This window comes from Morus notabilis, unplaced genomic scaffold, assembly GCF_000414095.1.
Source record: "Morus notabilis unplaced genomic scaffold, ASM41409v2 Scaffold306, whole genome shotgun sequence".
NCBI lineage: Eukaryota > Viridiplantae > Streptophyta > Magnoliopsida > Rosales > Moraceae > Morus > Morus notabilis.
In genome coordinates this window covers 495,237-510,776 of record NW_010359946.1, presented here as the reverse complement: position 1 = coordinate 510,776, position 15,540 = coordinate 495,237, and the positions used below count along the sequence as shown (strand labels likewise).

General features: G+C 33.6%; 1 protein-coding gene across 1 annotated transcript; it reads left to right on the top strand.

Annotated features, from left to right (window-relative positions):
- Positions 1–5,510: 5,510 nt before the first annotated feature.
- Positions 5,511–13,695, top strand: LOC21405346 (tyrosine-specific transport protein). The gene is made up of 14 exons (XM_010095518.2): positions 5,511–5,847; positions 5,926–5,966; positions 6,654–6,746; positions 7,031–7,105; positions 7,330–7,379; positions 8,669–8,758; positions 8,915–8,971; positions 10,306–10,375; positions 11,244–11,345; positions 11,414–11,466; positions 12,073–12,223; positions 12,319–12,403; positions 13,045–13,173; positions 13,425–13,695. The coding sequence occupies exons 1-14, from the start codon at positions 5,577–5,579 to the stop codon at positions 13,604–13,606; spliced, it is 1,449 nt and encodes a 482-aa protein (XP_010093820.1). The 5' UTR covers positions 5,511–5,576; the 3' UTR covers positions 13,607–13,695.
- Positions 13,696–15,540: the final 1,845 nt, after the last annotated feature.

Genomic DNA, 15,540 nt, shown 5'->3' with positions numbered 1-15,540 from the left:
ATTTTTAATATAATACTTAGTATAAAAAATTTGAAAATGGCACATTTAATATGTTACTATTTTTCTCTTTTGAAAGTGATATGTTATTCTTTTTTTTTTTCCTGCCAAAAATGGTATTTTCTACTGATCTATGCTATTTATTCGTAGTAGACTTGGCAAAGAGGGAGGTGTAACCGCAATAGCACTAGGTTTTATTTGTCTGCTATCTTCACGTTTCTTAAAAAATATGTATGTGCATAGTGCAAGTTTTCGCCCTTTTCACAAAGGAATATTTTTGGTTGCAAATGCATAATATAGTTAAATCAAAAGCTATGTACTTTGTGCTAAATTTGACATCAAGTATAGCATATATCAAATTTAGCAACAATTAAAATAGTACAATATTAGAGAGTCATTTTCCTACTCAAATGTTAAAATTGTTTATTAATGCATTGTAAATGGTCTTATAATTTTTTTAAAGGAAACTAGTTGGAAGCACATGTGTATTCAATTTGTTGAATTTTTTTTGATACTTGAATGTAGTTTTTTAAAAATGTTAAATTTCATTTCTTCATTTATTATGCTCCGTAGAGATTAGTTTAATTAGTAGAAAACAATTGAACAAAACACATTTTAGAAGGAACAAAAAAAAAAGAAGATTTTAGTTAGTGGAATAAAATAAACAGTAAATTATTATCCACATTTGTTATCTCTCTTGGACCATATTTGCAACAAATTTTGAAATTCTTGTTAGAAAACGTTCGAGAAGAAGAAAGGAAAAAAAAAAAAAAAAAAAAAAAGGGAAATGATGGAGGGCTAAATTTGGAAAAACAAATAGTTATAACACTGCTTGATTTTAATTATGTTATTAACTTAATATGCTAAAAAAAGTGCTATTAACTTCAAATATAGTCTCAAAATATACTATAGGCTGCATTTTCTCTAAATAAAATGATAGATACATAAATTTGATGGTTGGTGGTAATTAAAGAATTAAAACTATTATTTGACTTCTGATCCTATTATTATAGGAGAAAAGGAAGATAGAAACTCAATTTGACTCTAAAATACAAATAAAAAATAAAATAAAACCCAACGCTCTACGAATATTTCGACTAGTAATTACAGTTGCGTCAATATATAGGTGTGTTGAGAATTTTGTAGTACTGGGAAATTTAGTGCTTTTCGACACACATAAAATTGAACTTTTAGTCACAACATCTTATAATAACACCTCTAGTCACAACATTTTTAAGTGACTTCATGTATTTTTAGACACAATCTTGTGACTAATATGCATTTATTCACAACTTTCTGGTGTGACTAAAAATTTTCGCTTAACTTTTCAATGTGATTAAAACTTTTTCTCGTGACTAAAAATCTTGGGCTAAAAGTTTTTAAACAATAAACTGTTCAAACAAATGATCACATGTGGCAACGGCAAAGAGAGCCACTTTGATTGTTCATGCATGTTCTTGGCATTTAGATTAGTTTTAGGTATTTTGTTGCAACTTCTCTTATTTTATTCTTACATTTAAGGGATTGAGAGCTGTAGAATTGACAGATTTACATTAAAATTTGAATTGGATATTGTAAATTTTCATGAAACATATTTTATAGTTATCAATTTCATACAAACATCATCGAGATGGGACACATGATTGTAATAGTCTTACAAGTTGTCGGGCAAATTATCAAAATTAACAATTAAGAGAGCAAATTCAAAAGCCCTACTACAAGCTCAGAGATAATTGTGTAAAATACTTTTTTTTTTTTTTTTTTTTTTTTTTTTTTTTTTTTTTTTAAAAATTTTTTTTTTTTTTTTTTTTTTTTTTTTTTTTTTTTGCAGAATACCTTTTTTCTCGTTAGACCTCTTTTGCTTGTCAAGGGCATTTGGCCTTTCATCATATCGCAGCCATTGTGAATCTCTTTTGTGACCTTTTTTTTAGGGCATGAAAGTAATTTGATGGGCAAATTTACTTCCTCATGATTAAAGTATTTATGATGGGAATGGTGTTTCATGCTTGGCTGTGTTAACTTTGGTTTAGTTTGGCTTTTTTTTTTTTTATTTCTTTCTTTCGAAAAACAAAACAATTTTCTTATCTTCTTTTTTAATCTAGTATTAGGATTAAGATGTGTTAAAAGGTTCTAATTTACGTATGTTTTGTTCTTCTATGTTAATATAATATAATTTATCGCAATGTCATTTTTCGACCTAATTTCTTAACAGAATTAGACGAAATGAGCATTAATTAATTTCTTTTAAATTTTTGAAAAATTATTTAATATAAAAAAAAACTTTTTGAAAAATTATGGGGATAGAAAATGACGCATTCTGAATGAAAGACAACAAACTAAAGTAAATTGTTTTTACGTGCATGGACAGGTTAAAGAAGTTTTAACTCGTCGACCGGAATTTAGACGGACAATTTCGGTAGCCAACTGTCTTCACCTCGTCGAGCGTCCCGAATATACAGGAGAGGCACCAACCTACAATATTGATGACTATACAGATGATCAATATAGTATGTATTGGAACGATTATAAAAAGATGATGTCTCGGATTAAGGATTCTTATGACAAAGATAGATACCCGAATCTACGTTATTTGAGAGGAGATGTGAAGATGGTCAAAGTTGGGAATTACAAGGTACCTTGGATATTGGCTCCTATTCTACAAATGCTTCTTGCTCGTTTTAATGATCTCCACCCATCAAAATTGGAAGAAGAAATGGCAAGCTCTCGTTATACCATTTTATGTGCACTCATACATCGCATGAATAAGACTAGGGTAAGGTACGTGAATGAAGATCATCTCAGGGATTGGTGTTGCCAGGCCATGTGGCTCAAAAGTTCCGGCTTCAAAATCGATTTCGTGTTTGAGCATCTAAGACGACTCAGTTGTGCTTACTTTAAGTTGAGGCTTCAAACTGAGGTGCCGAAAATGCTCAAGGGAAAGATTGAGCAAGTAAAGCAAGAGAAGGTGAAGCTGGAGGCCGAGTTGGAGAGAGTAAAAAATATTAGTTGGGATCCTTCTTCTGCGAAATCGGGCTTCATAAGCTTGTGCGTGAAGGAGGCTTCTTTGCTCGAAGGGAAGTCTGCTGGCGAAGATCTTATTAAGTAGTTTTATTCTTCTTGTTGTAATGGATTAAATAATATCCTACATTCATAGAATTAATATTGCTCTAGCTATGAAATTTCGCGATCTGGGTGTTTTATATATGCATTAATCGTGTTTCAGTTAAAAGAAAATTCGGGGGTTGAATGATGATGTGTACCAATTATTATATATGTTGTCTGTTTGTTTGTGCTGTATGAATTGATTTGTTTGAGATTTATATATGTATTTGGTTGTCTTTTAACTGTATTTAGTTCATTATTCAATAGTCGTTGGCACATGAATATTAGCAACTCTTGTTTCTGGTGAACTGTTGTGGATGGCTTGAAAAGTAAATGGCTGTTATTTTCTGAATTGAAGAAAATGACCCTAAATTTATTTTCTGAATTGAAGACTTTGGTCCGAGAATTTAATCTTCGAGACAGCTCTTTAGGCTTCGTGAGTGCAAACGCATCTTCCAATTTAGCAGGAGTGTAAATGGTTTTGGTCGCCGTCGCCCTCACCGCAGCCTTGCCCCGCCCTATTTATTCAGCTGAAAACTGGGCGTGGCAAAAAGCAATGGGGCAATCACCGGTGCACTGCCCCGTTTGTGCCACCCCGTTTACACCTATGCTTCCAAGGCCTTGAAGATCCCTAAAACTTCACCAAATCAATGAAGGAGACAAAGTCCACCAACACCAATGCAAATCCGGTCTCAAAGAGCAGTGTTTGAGAGTGGCAATGACACCTTCATTGACAGTTGGAACTTACAAACTATTCCTTTTATAATTTTTCAAAATGCCTTAAAATAACCCCAAAACAATATTGAACAATTTTAGCTAGAGGGTCAATCCAGAATCTAATCCGTTTATACGGATTGGAAAAATCTCAATCCGTTACCAATCCGCTAGACCCGAATCCAATTTAATCCGTAACGGATTCGTCGATTGAATTATCCGGATTCAGAGATTAACTTACGTTTTAAACCTCGACTCTTGTAGCTCATCTCCATATTGAAAATATTCTCATAAAATTATGACAAAATTGATATTTGCATAATTTCATATACAATATGTATTATATAATTGAACAAATAAATTCCATTACATATGTTATTAAACACATATAAAAAATATTATTTATATAGATCGGATTCGCAAATTATGCGGATTGAGAATTTCTCAATTCGCAATCCAATCCGTTGTTGCTGACTGGGAAAATCTCAATCCGTTTTGAATTTAAAATTTTTTTACGGATTGGATTGGATTATGCGGATTGGTCAGATTGGAAGATTCGATGAACATCCCTAATTTTAGCCCCTAAAATATATTTAAACAACATTTTATCCCGTAGACCAAAATATTTTTAAGCCTAAATTTATCTTTCTTTCTTTTTTTTTTTTACCAAATTAGTTTTTTTGGGCATTTCAATGGATTTTCTTTTTAATTTCTTAAGCCTTTTATTTACTTTGATTTTCTCTCAATTTTTGTCATAAAAAAAAAAGTTTTCCATGAAAGTGTTTCTATTTTATAATTCTCTTAAAAGTGTTTTCAGAGAGAGAAAGTTAGAAAAAGAGGCTCTGCAAGAACAGAGAAAGGGTTTATTTTGGGGTCGATGGTCTGGCGTTTTGATCGGTTGCCGGCCTCCAAAGTTCGTTGGGAAAATCTCAACAGTTACTAGCATCGACTTCTTGTCAATGGAAGTGTGGGTAGTCATTAAAATGGAGCTGTTCAAGGGGAAGAAGTCATTCTTCTACAGTAGATCTAGGACACATTCGACGTGGGATTCCGTTGAAACTTTGAGAAATAGGTTATGGAAGGGAGGCGAGGAAGGTGGACTGACGTGTGTCATAGTCGGCACCTGTAGGTGACTGCACGTGAAATCCATGCGCTACTGTATTTCCAACGCTTCTGTCGCTATTTCAGGTGCTTTTTTTCGGTGTTGCTCCCACCGTGATTCACATATTTTTGGAGTTGAGGGGATTGATCTTTTGGGATCTTTGTAAAGTTTTTACAATTTTTTTGTTTATGTTAGTGTTGTAATAATGGTAATGGTTTTCTTATTTAGTTGTTTTCCACCGTTCTTAACTTGTATTGTGTGGCTTGGTTATATTTTGAGATTAGAATGTGGTTTATCTTGAGTCTTTTTTATGTGACTAAATCATGATATTGTATTACTTATTGAAGGAATTCTCTCCGTTATTAAGTTAAGAACGCATTTATATTATTTAGTCGTGTGTGTAACATCAATTTTTTCGACTTTATCATATTCGAACCTTTATTGGCTCTTTAATGATTTCTCGTTGCGGATTGATTATAATTTATAACTAAAAAAAATAAAAAAGTTTCCAGGAACTTGGAAGGGACCCACATTATCTGTTGTGTTACACTTGGGCCAGATGACCCGGCACAGACTTCTCAGCAGTCCCAGTCCCTTCTTCCACATCTGATGACACCAGAAACTCCATAACCAAAAAAGAGAGAGAGAGAGATAACCAGTAATGGCATTGCTTTCTCCACAGATTCCAATCTCCGTAATTCCTTCGTCTTCAAGAAACAAGCTCCGGTTCTTCAATTTCTCTCGTCGCAGCAATGGAATCCGAAAATGGACCAGAAGAGATCACTCCTCTGCAGCTACGAATCCTCCATTGATTTCGATTTCGAGTTCCCGCTTCAAATGCTTCTCGCGGAACCAAATTCGGTCCGAATCGGAGCTCGAATTCGAGAGGCTTTTCTCCAACCTCAACCGGGCCACCTTCAAGAGAGAACCTGGTTCGTCTCTACATTTTCACGATTATCGCAGGGATTATGTAAATTTCTTTCGCGTAATTTCTTTGTATTTTTTTGCAGGAAGTTTATCGAGCGCGGTTTTTCTTGTCGCTGGAACCACGGTAAGCAAATGGAACTTTTCGGATTCTAATTTTTCTGTTTGAAGTATTATTTTCAGTAATGCAGATTTGAAACTTGTTTGAATTCGTAGCAAACTTCACTTCTTTTTTTTTTTTTTTTTTCTTTTTTGGAATTAGTAGCAGTATTTCACTTTAACTTTTGGAAGATAAAAGACTATTTCATGGAATTTCTTCCCAAAACCCAACCTTTTGGGGGGAGGAGAGAGTACATAACTTACAAAAATCCTTTTGAATTTTGTCATTTGTGTTAACTTGCTCTTGACTTTTTAAATGTACCAACGACACCCTCTAAACTTGATAAAAGTGGCAAGTTAGTCCTTATGTTTGTTGTCCTTTCAAAAAATAGTGTCGGAACACATGACTGCACGTGAGGTTTTCCGTCTATTTTTTAACGAAAACTGATGGAAATACTGACATTGTCATTTTCTGAAACTCGGGGGTATAATTGATACATTGGAAAAATCAGGGCAAGTTAATACTAGTGACAAAGTCCAGGTTGATTTTTGTAATTTGCCCCATTCTATGCTAATAGTTTCTTTTTGTAGTTACTTGTTAATGTTGTATTGACCATAAGTTTAGAAACGAGTGGTTAAATTGTTAATGTCAATTTTTTTTTTTTTTTTTTAAAAGAAAAAACCTATTCATTCTTTTTTGTGCATTACTATGCAGATAGGAGCTGGGATCCTTGCAATTCTTGCTGTGACTCAAGAATCTGGATTTCTGGCCTCTGCAATTACATGCATTTTCTGTTGGGTTTACATGGTAATTATCCAAGCTTAATGTTGTTATCATACTTTAAATATTTTCTTTGTCAATGGTCAATCAAGGCTAATGAATCTAAGGTGCTTAACTTTAATATGGACTTGGATTGGATGTGCCTTTTAAAGCGGTCAGCCATCCAAACTTCACTTTTGTCTTTTGGTCATCTTACTTACTGGGCAGGTTTATGGACAGATGTAATAATTTTCAAAAGAACTGACTCAAATATATAAAAATTTTAGGATACAAGAGAGTAATGTTTGCAAGAAACATCAAAATTGCTGCAGGTTGTAACAGGGCTCCTAATTGCTGAAGTAAATGTCAACACTATGTGCGAACTGGGTTCTGGTGGTGTATCTCTGGTAATTCTTCATCTCTTTTGTTCAAACTACTGTAATTGTCTTTGTATTTGAATCAAGATGCACTTTTACTCGATGAGGAAAGAGAACATTGGTTGCAGTAGAATTACATCTTTCTGGTCAATATCATAATCATATATATTTTGTATAATAGCATATTATTTTTCTGTTCAAATTTGTCTAAACCCAACAGTGTTCATTCATTTCCCTTGTGACTATAAATTCAGGTATCAATGGCCATGAGAACTCTAGGGAAAGCAGGAGTCCAAATTTCTAGGTAGGTAAATTCCTCTTGAAATCTTTTACAGGTGACTGAGTTTTATTAAGAATATTTCTAATCTTGTAATGCTGTTGATATACTAGTTATGAATTCTGTGCCATTGTTTTGCTTTTAATATTTAGGAGCATTCTCAAACATGTAGATTGAATTACACCGAAAAAAGTATTGATAAAGAGAGGGCTGGCGGGCCATAGTGAAGGCATGGAAGAAGAGAATATTGAATGGGAATTCTTTCCCAAAAAAGGGAAAGGTGAAACTACCTGCGGCAAACTGGACCAACCAGTAGACTCCAACTAGAATAACATAGCACTACTATACTCTTCTACTCGATTAATCATCCAAACATATAGAAATTTGTCCAAATTTCATAGCTTTGTCGCTTTGCTCACATGTCTTTCAAACAACCAAGGTCCAACAATTGTCATATTCCATCATCATAACGAAATTGTAAAACAAGAAAAATAGAGAAATGGAGTTAATCTGTAATTTTAGCATAGTTTTTAAGATGTTGTGCTATGTGCTGGATGGATTTCTTGCCCGTCTTGAACTAATTTGCATTCTTCTCGTATTTGTTTAACAAAATTTAACTTGCTGTTTCTTACCAAAACAGGAAAAAAACAAAAAAAAACAAACAACAACAACAACAAATACAAGCCTTAATCCCAAATTACTTCGGGTCGGCTATATGGATTTCTTATTTCCAATCTGTTCTATTAAACACAAGACCCTCCTGAAGCCCTAGATCTTGAGAAAAAATTTAAAAAAAAAAAAAAAGAAAGAAAAGAAATGGAGTTTATCTGTATTAGTGGGTGGCTCCTCCAGTATAAATAGAGATCTCCTACCAACTAACTCATATGGAATTAACTTTGCCCTGCTAGGTAGAGCATGGATTTCTATCATCTCTAGCTTGTCCTTAACTTGAAGAATAGTTGTTGCTAAATGCTACCTAAGCAAAATGATATGTACAAGAACAATCACATTTTCTCAAAGCAATGGGTGGATCATGAGAGTTTAGAGTTAAGAAACTCTAGTAGGAGCTTGAACATTTGAGTACTTTGTCCAGCTGGGAACCTGTGTAGAAGCTATTATGCAGGAAATTTTTTTTTACCGATAAGAAACAAAACTTTTTATTGAAGAAAGAAAATGAGAAATTCTCTACAAACAGAACAAAAACTTTACAAAAAGTTTTATTTTTATCTGCACCACTATTGCTCTAGATTTTTCATATGTATGTAACCTGGTATGTCTGATGTGCTTTGTTTGCGTATAACTTCTTTGTCTTGCAGCTGGTCGTACATTTTTATACACTACGCTCTCCTTATTGCCTACGTTGCTCGCTCATCAGATATCTTGACCAATTATCTCCACATTCCATTGTATGCAACATGACAATCTTTACCTACTGCTCATTGGTTACATCAAATATCAAATATGTGTTTTTTACTTTCTGTACCATTTTGAGTAGTACTTCTATGTTATTTCAAGCTCCTTCGTGTGTTTGTTAGGTGTTGATGGCAGCATTATGGTTGCAGATGGGAAAGCGCGACCTTGTTTACTTTGGTTCTGGGCGGCATATGCTACTCTGGAAGGTTTTATTGTCCTACTTTAAACTTGCTTCTTAATTTTTTCCTTCATTGAAATTTGGACGCAAACCAAGGTTTAATCTCTCTCGTCTTAGTTAGTAAAAGCAACAATCATGTCTTTTCAACCTAGAATATTGCTCATTTTTCAAAACACAGAAAGGTGATTTTTATCTGGACGAAATGATAACTAATCTTTGCAAGTTTAAAATATATATTAAAGTGCATATCAGATTTTGCTTATGCACGCTTAGGCAAATACGAACTCACTGGCCGCTGCACATAAATACACACGCATTCGCCGCATATTTATATGCTGCTGTCGTTCTACATTATTTTTTTTACACTATAAATTTGTCTTGTATGATGTATTGAGACCTGATATCTTTGCGTTGAAATAAAAAAAAAAAAAAAAAGGATTTAGAGTGTGCCACTTAAGATTATATTTTACTGATTTAATAAAAGACATATTTTTACTATGCCACTTTGATGGCAGAAATGTTACTTAGTACTATTTTGAGTGGTATTTTTTGTTGTCCGTAAAAACTGTTACTGGACCACCTCTTAATAGCTTAAGTTAAGTAACACTATATTACTATTTTCCATGCTTATAAAAGATAATATTTTAGTAGTAATTTTTTTTTAACAGTTTTATAGAAAAGACTGACACCAAAGTGACCAAACTGCTGTTAGTTGTTTGACAGTCAACTTAATAAGTTACTTATTTATGGTGATGGCCAAGTGGAATTTCAAAGAACAATTCAAAATATTTTGGAATAAAGTTCTACACTAAATTGCATTTGAGCTCATGGTATAAGCTCATATAGTCATACTTGGCCTTATTGGACACCCACAAAACTTAGAGTTTGTTCAAGATATAAAATCATTTTGCGCCAAAAATGGGGAAAAGAGACTCTTCCCATAGTATTTGCCCAACGTCTCAAAAAAAAAAAAAAAGAGCATTGCCATCTAAAACCAATTCTTTTAAGTGGTTGCTAGCATAGCCTAGGGGTAATTCTATACCTGACTCCACCCTAAGGTGAAGCGCTCGAATCCCACACTCCCGAGTTCCAAAAAAAAAAAATAAAACACTTCTTTTCAGCTATGCCAAATGAACGCTCGTTTTGTCGTTTCTTATAAATTGTTTAATTATATACTCTCCAATATATGTAGCTTTGTTAGGAAAATTTAAGCTGGATATGCATATGGCAATATGTTAATTCTTCCATGGAAATAACATGAATATGCGACCTATATTGATTGTTCTTGCTATTGATATAAAATTGCTTCTAAACTGTGGTTGTGCCTAGTTGTTAATTGACTGTTTTTATTTTCCATTTTAGCCAGCGGTTTATTGGTGCCATTAATGGAGTCCTAGTATTCGGAATCATCATTTCTTTTGCAGCTCTTGTGGTAATTTTTTCCCTTCCGAAATTTCAAATATACTTTTGCTGGAACAAAAAATTCTAAATTATTTAAACCAGTGACAGATACAGGTTTTGTTGGTATTAATAGGTCGCCAATCAATTATAAGAAATCCCCTTCAGCATAGGTCTAACAGAAATACCTTACCGGGTCAGTCAGAGATGAGACTGAACCATCCAAAATTTTTCCGACTGAAGGAGCTATTCTCTAACGTCTTTCAGATACCATTCACGAAATTATGCCGAGTGGACATATAAGCAATTCAAAGGATCGTCAAAGTCCAAGTGAGAACTTGAATTTAAGAACCAAAGCCAAAAGAAAATACCTAGACATGAACTAAAATATTTTGGGAATTATGAACCTAGAAAGGGTGGTGGGTAAGACTTGGGACACGTGGAAACCATTGACATGACCAGAAAAATCTGCAACTTCATTGCAAAAAATGGACTTCTAAGAACAGGATAAAAGTCTTAATGAGACTACACTCTAGAATAGACAATAAATAACTTGATTGTACAGATGGACTTTCTGGAATCATATTAAAATGTGGCAAACTACAGATGCCAAGATGTACCCTCTTCTTTTTTTTTTCCTTTTTTTTTTTTTGGGATTAACAAGCATTTGATACCAAGATAGTACTTGCACCTATCAAGTTTAGGATCAACAACTATTTTTTTGTTTGATTTATTTTTTCTGGGGAAGATAATTAATTATTTGCACTGTCATTCCATTATTTTCTTATACTTTCGTGTTTAGTTCCGTCAACGCGCAAGAATTCTTGTTAGAGTATTCCAAATTGACTATGAGTATACCTTATGCATCCTATGATAAGCAAATATAAAGTCTTCTCTCTTAGGCAGTTGCAAGTGGAGACCTACATTGGGATGCTCTTCTTAAAGCCAACTTTCAAGCAGCTCCTATGAGTATACCGATAATTATGCTTTCCTTTGTCTACCAGGTAACAATCAGCAACTTTCAGTCATTCATCATTGAGTGGATTGTAACATACGTATCTGGTTTTTTCAGAATGTAGTGCCAGTTATTTGCACAAATCTCGAAGGAAACCTGTCAAAAATAAGGTGAAAATCTTTTCATTGTAGTGCGTGCAATATGTCTGTGCATGATTATCCTTATTAAAGAGTGTAGGACGATTCTTCTAATATAATTTTAAGCGTGCATGATAGTGATTAAATAGTAAATTCAAAATTGACATCGGGCAAAGGAGCATGCTAACAATGTTTTACCATGTCTAAGTCGGGGAAAGGAGAAAACTTTCAATTTAAGCCGATTCTTTTTAAAATCTCTATTTGCTAGATTAGGTTTTCTTTCTGGTCAGCAATTTGGCACGTGCTTTAAAAAAATCCAGAAAAAAGAGATCCAGTGGTCGTGTTTGAATTATAGCTTATAATGGCTTCACAAACAGCACCAGTGTGTTCCAAAGAAAAACTCATGCCATTTTATTTACTTCAGTCATTGTCCTTGCTTTAATTAGTCAGTATCTAATTCTGGTTATTGATGCGTAAAATCCCCCCAAGTCACAAAACGAAATTTAGTTGAATTGACTGAAGTAATCTTCTTATTGCATTGACTTTGATGTTTGCGTGCATGGTTCTTTTCATTTTAAGTTTAATTCTACCGTTTCGAGTAACTCGGTTTGTTATTGTTATTGAGATGCAAACATACAGGACAGCGATCATTCTAGGCACAGCTATACCCCTTCTTCTGTTTCTTGTTTGGACTGCTGTTATTCTTGGAACCATCACAAGTCTAGAAATAGGTTCTGACAAGATGATTGACCCATTACAACAACTGCGATCTTCTAATGGAGCTGTTGGTGTACGTTCTTTGGATAACTCCAAAAGTTTCTATAGCACAAACATAAGAGAATTTGGATTCTGTTACTACTTTTGATTTTAACAAATTTTTTACAGCCGATAGTTGAAGTGTTCTCTCTTCTTGCTATTGCGACATCTTACATTGGATTCGTGTTGGGTCTCTCCGACTTTCTAGCTGACTGTAAGTATCTTCATGCTTTTGTATATTCAACTGTCATTGTCTGGTAACAAACAATCTTTATTGCTCATTGGCCTACGGCCTACGTAAGCCTCGGGCCACCTTTCCGGAAAGTTCCTGTGTTGTTCCAAAAGGAGCTCTTCTAGTAAGTTGGTCTCGTTTTTATTATAGTTCAAATAATAGTTAGGGGAGTACGTGACCCATCTCCAGCCTCGGCACTGATAGACTAGCGTCAACAAAAGATAGATAATCAATGACCCTAAGAAATAGAATAGTGGGATTAGTTTACCAAGAAATTAGGACATCAATTTCTTCTAAATGACCCTAAGAGTCGTTTGGGTCATTTGGTGAACATATTTGGCACATATTCAGTAATGCGAATGTTATGCACAAACAAAAGTGGATGATAATGTATCTTTAACTTGTAACCACTTAACAACTAAAACACATTTCCAGGCAAAATGTTGTCAGACACCATGAAACATCATTGATATCTAGAAGCATCCAAAAAACTTGACCACTTTGATTATTGTCAGAAATGTGTAGCATTCTGATTTTCATCAAAACCGGTGTTATCTAGACGAGGACTAATTCATTCAATAACATATTTTGTAAGGTTCTTACATCATTTTCAAAATATGCAGTGCTGAAACTCCCTGTTGGTCGGGGGAGTGCTCTACCATATCTTTTGACGTTAGTTCCACCTTTGGCACTGTCATTGCTAGATCCAGAAATATTTTTTAAAGCATTAGACTTTGCTGGGACCTATGGAGGTATGGTTTTGGTGTACTCATATATAACATTTTTGCATCCATTCTTGTAATTACCAGTCATTTATCATGTAATATTGTGGAAGATGTTTGTAGCATTGTAAATGTGTTCACCTGCAAAAGGCATATAATTGCTACTATATTTTCCCAATTTTCATCGAATAATACATGTACATCCTGTTCGTTTCATTTTTTTGAACATTCTCAACTGAAACAGCTGGGGTTTATGTTGTTGTTGTTGTTGTTGTTGTTAGTACTGGTGCTGTTTGGAATTATTCCAGCTGCAATGTCCTGGTCAGATAGATACTCAGCTTCGACGCTATCAACGGGATTACCTCAGTTGGTTCCAGGAGGAAAGTTCACCCTTTCGCTCGTGATTGGAGGCGCGGGATATGTCATTTTCTCAGAAGTGCTCGAGAAACTTGGACACCCTTAAGTATCAACATTGCAAAAAGCTTCTCAAGATGGATAATGTACAAACTAATTATTTCTTTAGTATCTCAATATAAAATGACACCTGAAATTCAACGCTTGACCATGGAAATTTCATTTTGGTTTTATTGTCATCTTAATAGTGGCATATTTTATGTTTTTACGTACTGGATGATGAATTGATGATTTAGGTCGTTTCCGATGTGTTACTATGGATAAAACGGATTGCATGAAATGCAAGTTAGAAAGCACCTTGCAATGAATACAAGATTTGTAAAATAGGTTCAGTGAAAAATAGGGGATGGTCCAAGAAAAATTGACTTTATGCTCCATAAATGAATAGAAATTGGTAAAATAGGTGTATAAGTGTGTACGTGTCCACTAGGGTTCGAATTTTAGTAGTTCTATTGCAACAGTAAAGTGAGAGTTATAGACCCCACACCGTATTAAAAGAAAATAGCAGGTGGGAGTTATAGACCCCGCACCATATTAAAAGAAAATGGTAAAACAGGTAAGATCTTTTATTGAAAACTTACAACAACATACGCTAATGACGCATTATCAACTTTAAACAACCTTACCCTATTTATTATGCCGGTGTTACGCTAGCATCCAAATAGCTCCGAATAAATCTCTCTCCCTTCTCCACTGTCTAACAAAATAACTCATTCAATTCTTAAAAATATTAAAACGAAAAATAATGATTAAAACAATTTAAAATATTACTTATATAAGAGACCCCGTAACGCCCCATTTCCCAAATTTAATAGGGGGAATACCGAACACTGACCAATCCGAATGGGCCAATGCCTTTCCTTGGTGATCAAAACGGTCGGTCGTTGATAGAGTTCTAGCACGTTTAATATATGAGTAATTAATGAAAATAAATGGAATAGATTTGTGTCAACCCGTTAATAAAGACGTTTACTATACGAGTCTTATATTGTCAAAATGCCACTTTCGTTTCATTTACTATTCAAATACCCAGAACACTTCTTGTTTAGACTTGAAATATCTGCTCAAGCATTGGGTTGTTCTTTTAAAGTGTAATTTGAGTGTAGTTTTTAAGTTAAATTTGAGTTAAAGTTGTAAATTGAATAAAGTTGAGTAAAGTTAAATAAAGTTGAAACTTAAAAGAATGTGAACTTGAATAAAGTTGGAACTCGAGTTGTCTTTTTTTGAGTTCTTTGGACAAAAGAACATGAGTTTTCTTAAAATACTAAGTCACCCTTCCTAACGTTTATTAAATACAATTTAAAACATTATTAAACTAAATGTTAAATAAAATTTAAAACTCAAAATAATTGTACTATTTCTTTATTTAGAATATTTATTTGATCATTTTTAAAAATGTTTTAATTTATATCAAAAATAACATTTAATATAGATTGAGAAGGATAATCATGACATTTTTAAAATTTTAATTGCTTAAGGAGGTATTTTGGGTCTCTTTTTATAAACACAGTGGGTGTTTTGGGTATTTTCTCATACGTTAGAATGTATAAGATATCCACAAATATTATATATATAAAATAGATAAAATAAAATTAGCTATAATTAGTATTTAGTAGTCCATTGATATTAAACTTAAAAAAAAAGTCAATAAATATTAGCTTTAAATATATATACACACACACATAATTAACTTTCCACCATTTGTATTAGTTGGGTTATAAATGAGTTATGAACATGTATTTTTAGTATCAACTCGTTTCGGTCTGTTTAATAAACATGTTCACATGTTATGTCGTACTACTCGTGCAATAAAGGTTTCATGCTCGTATTTAGGTTTCTGGCATGTTTATTAGTTGTGTTGTGTTCATGTTCACTTTAATCGTGTTGTGCTATAATCATGGCAGTCTAAATGTAACACGTGAACACGAATTGTTAGCCTTTGTTGAGCATGGCATCATTATATGCTAAATATTATGGTTGTTG

Coding starts and splice junctions, on each gene's coding strand:
- LOC21405346 (XM_010095518.2), top strand. CDS start 5,577: ATGGCATTGCTTTCTCCACAGATTCCAATCTCCGTAATTCCTTCGTCT. Junction 7,106..7,329: donor GTTCTGGTGGTGTATCTCTG/GTAATTCTTCAT, acceptor CTATAAATTCAG/GTATCAATGGCCATGAGAAC. Junction 8,759..8,914: donor AATTATCTCCACATTCCATT/GTATGCAACATG, acceptor TTATGGTTGCAG/ATGGGAAAGCGCGACCTTGT.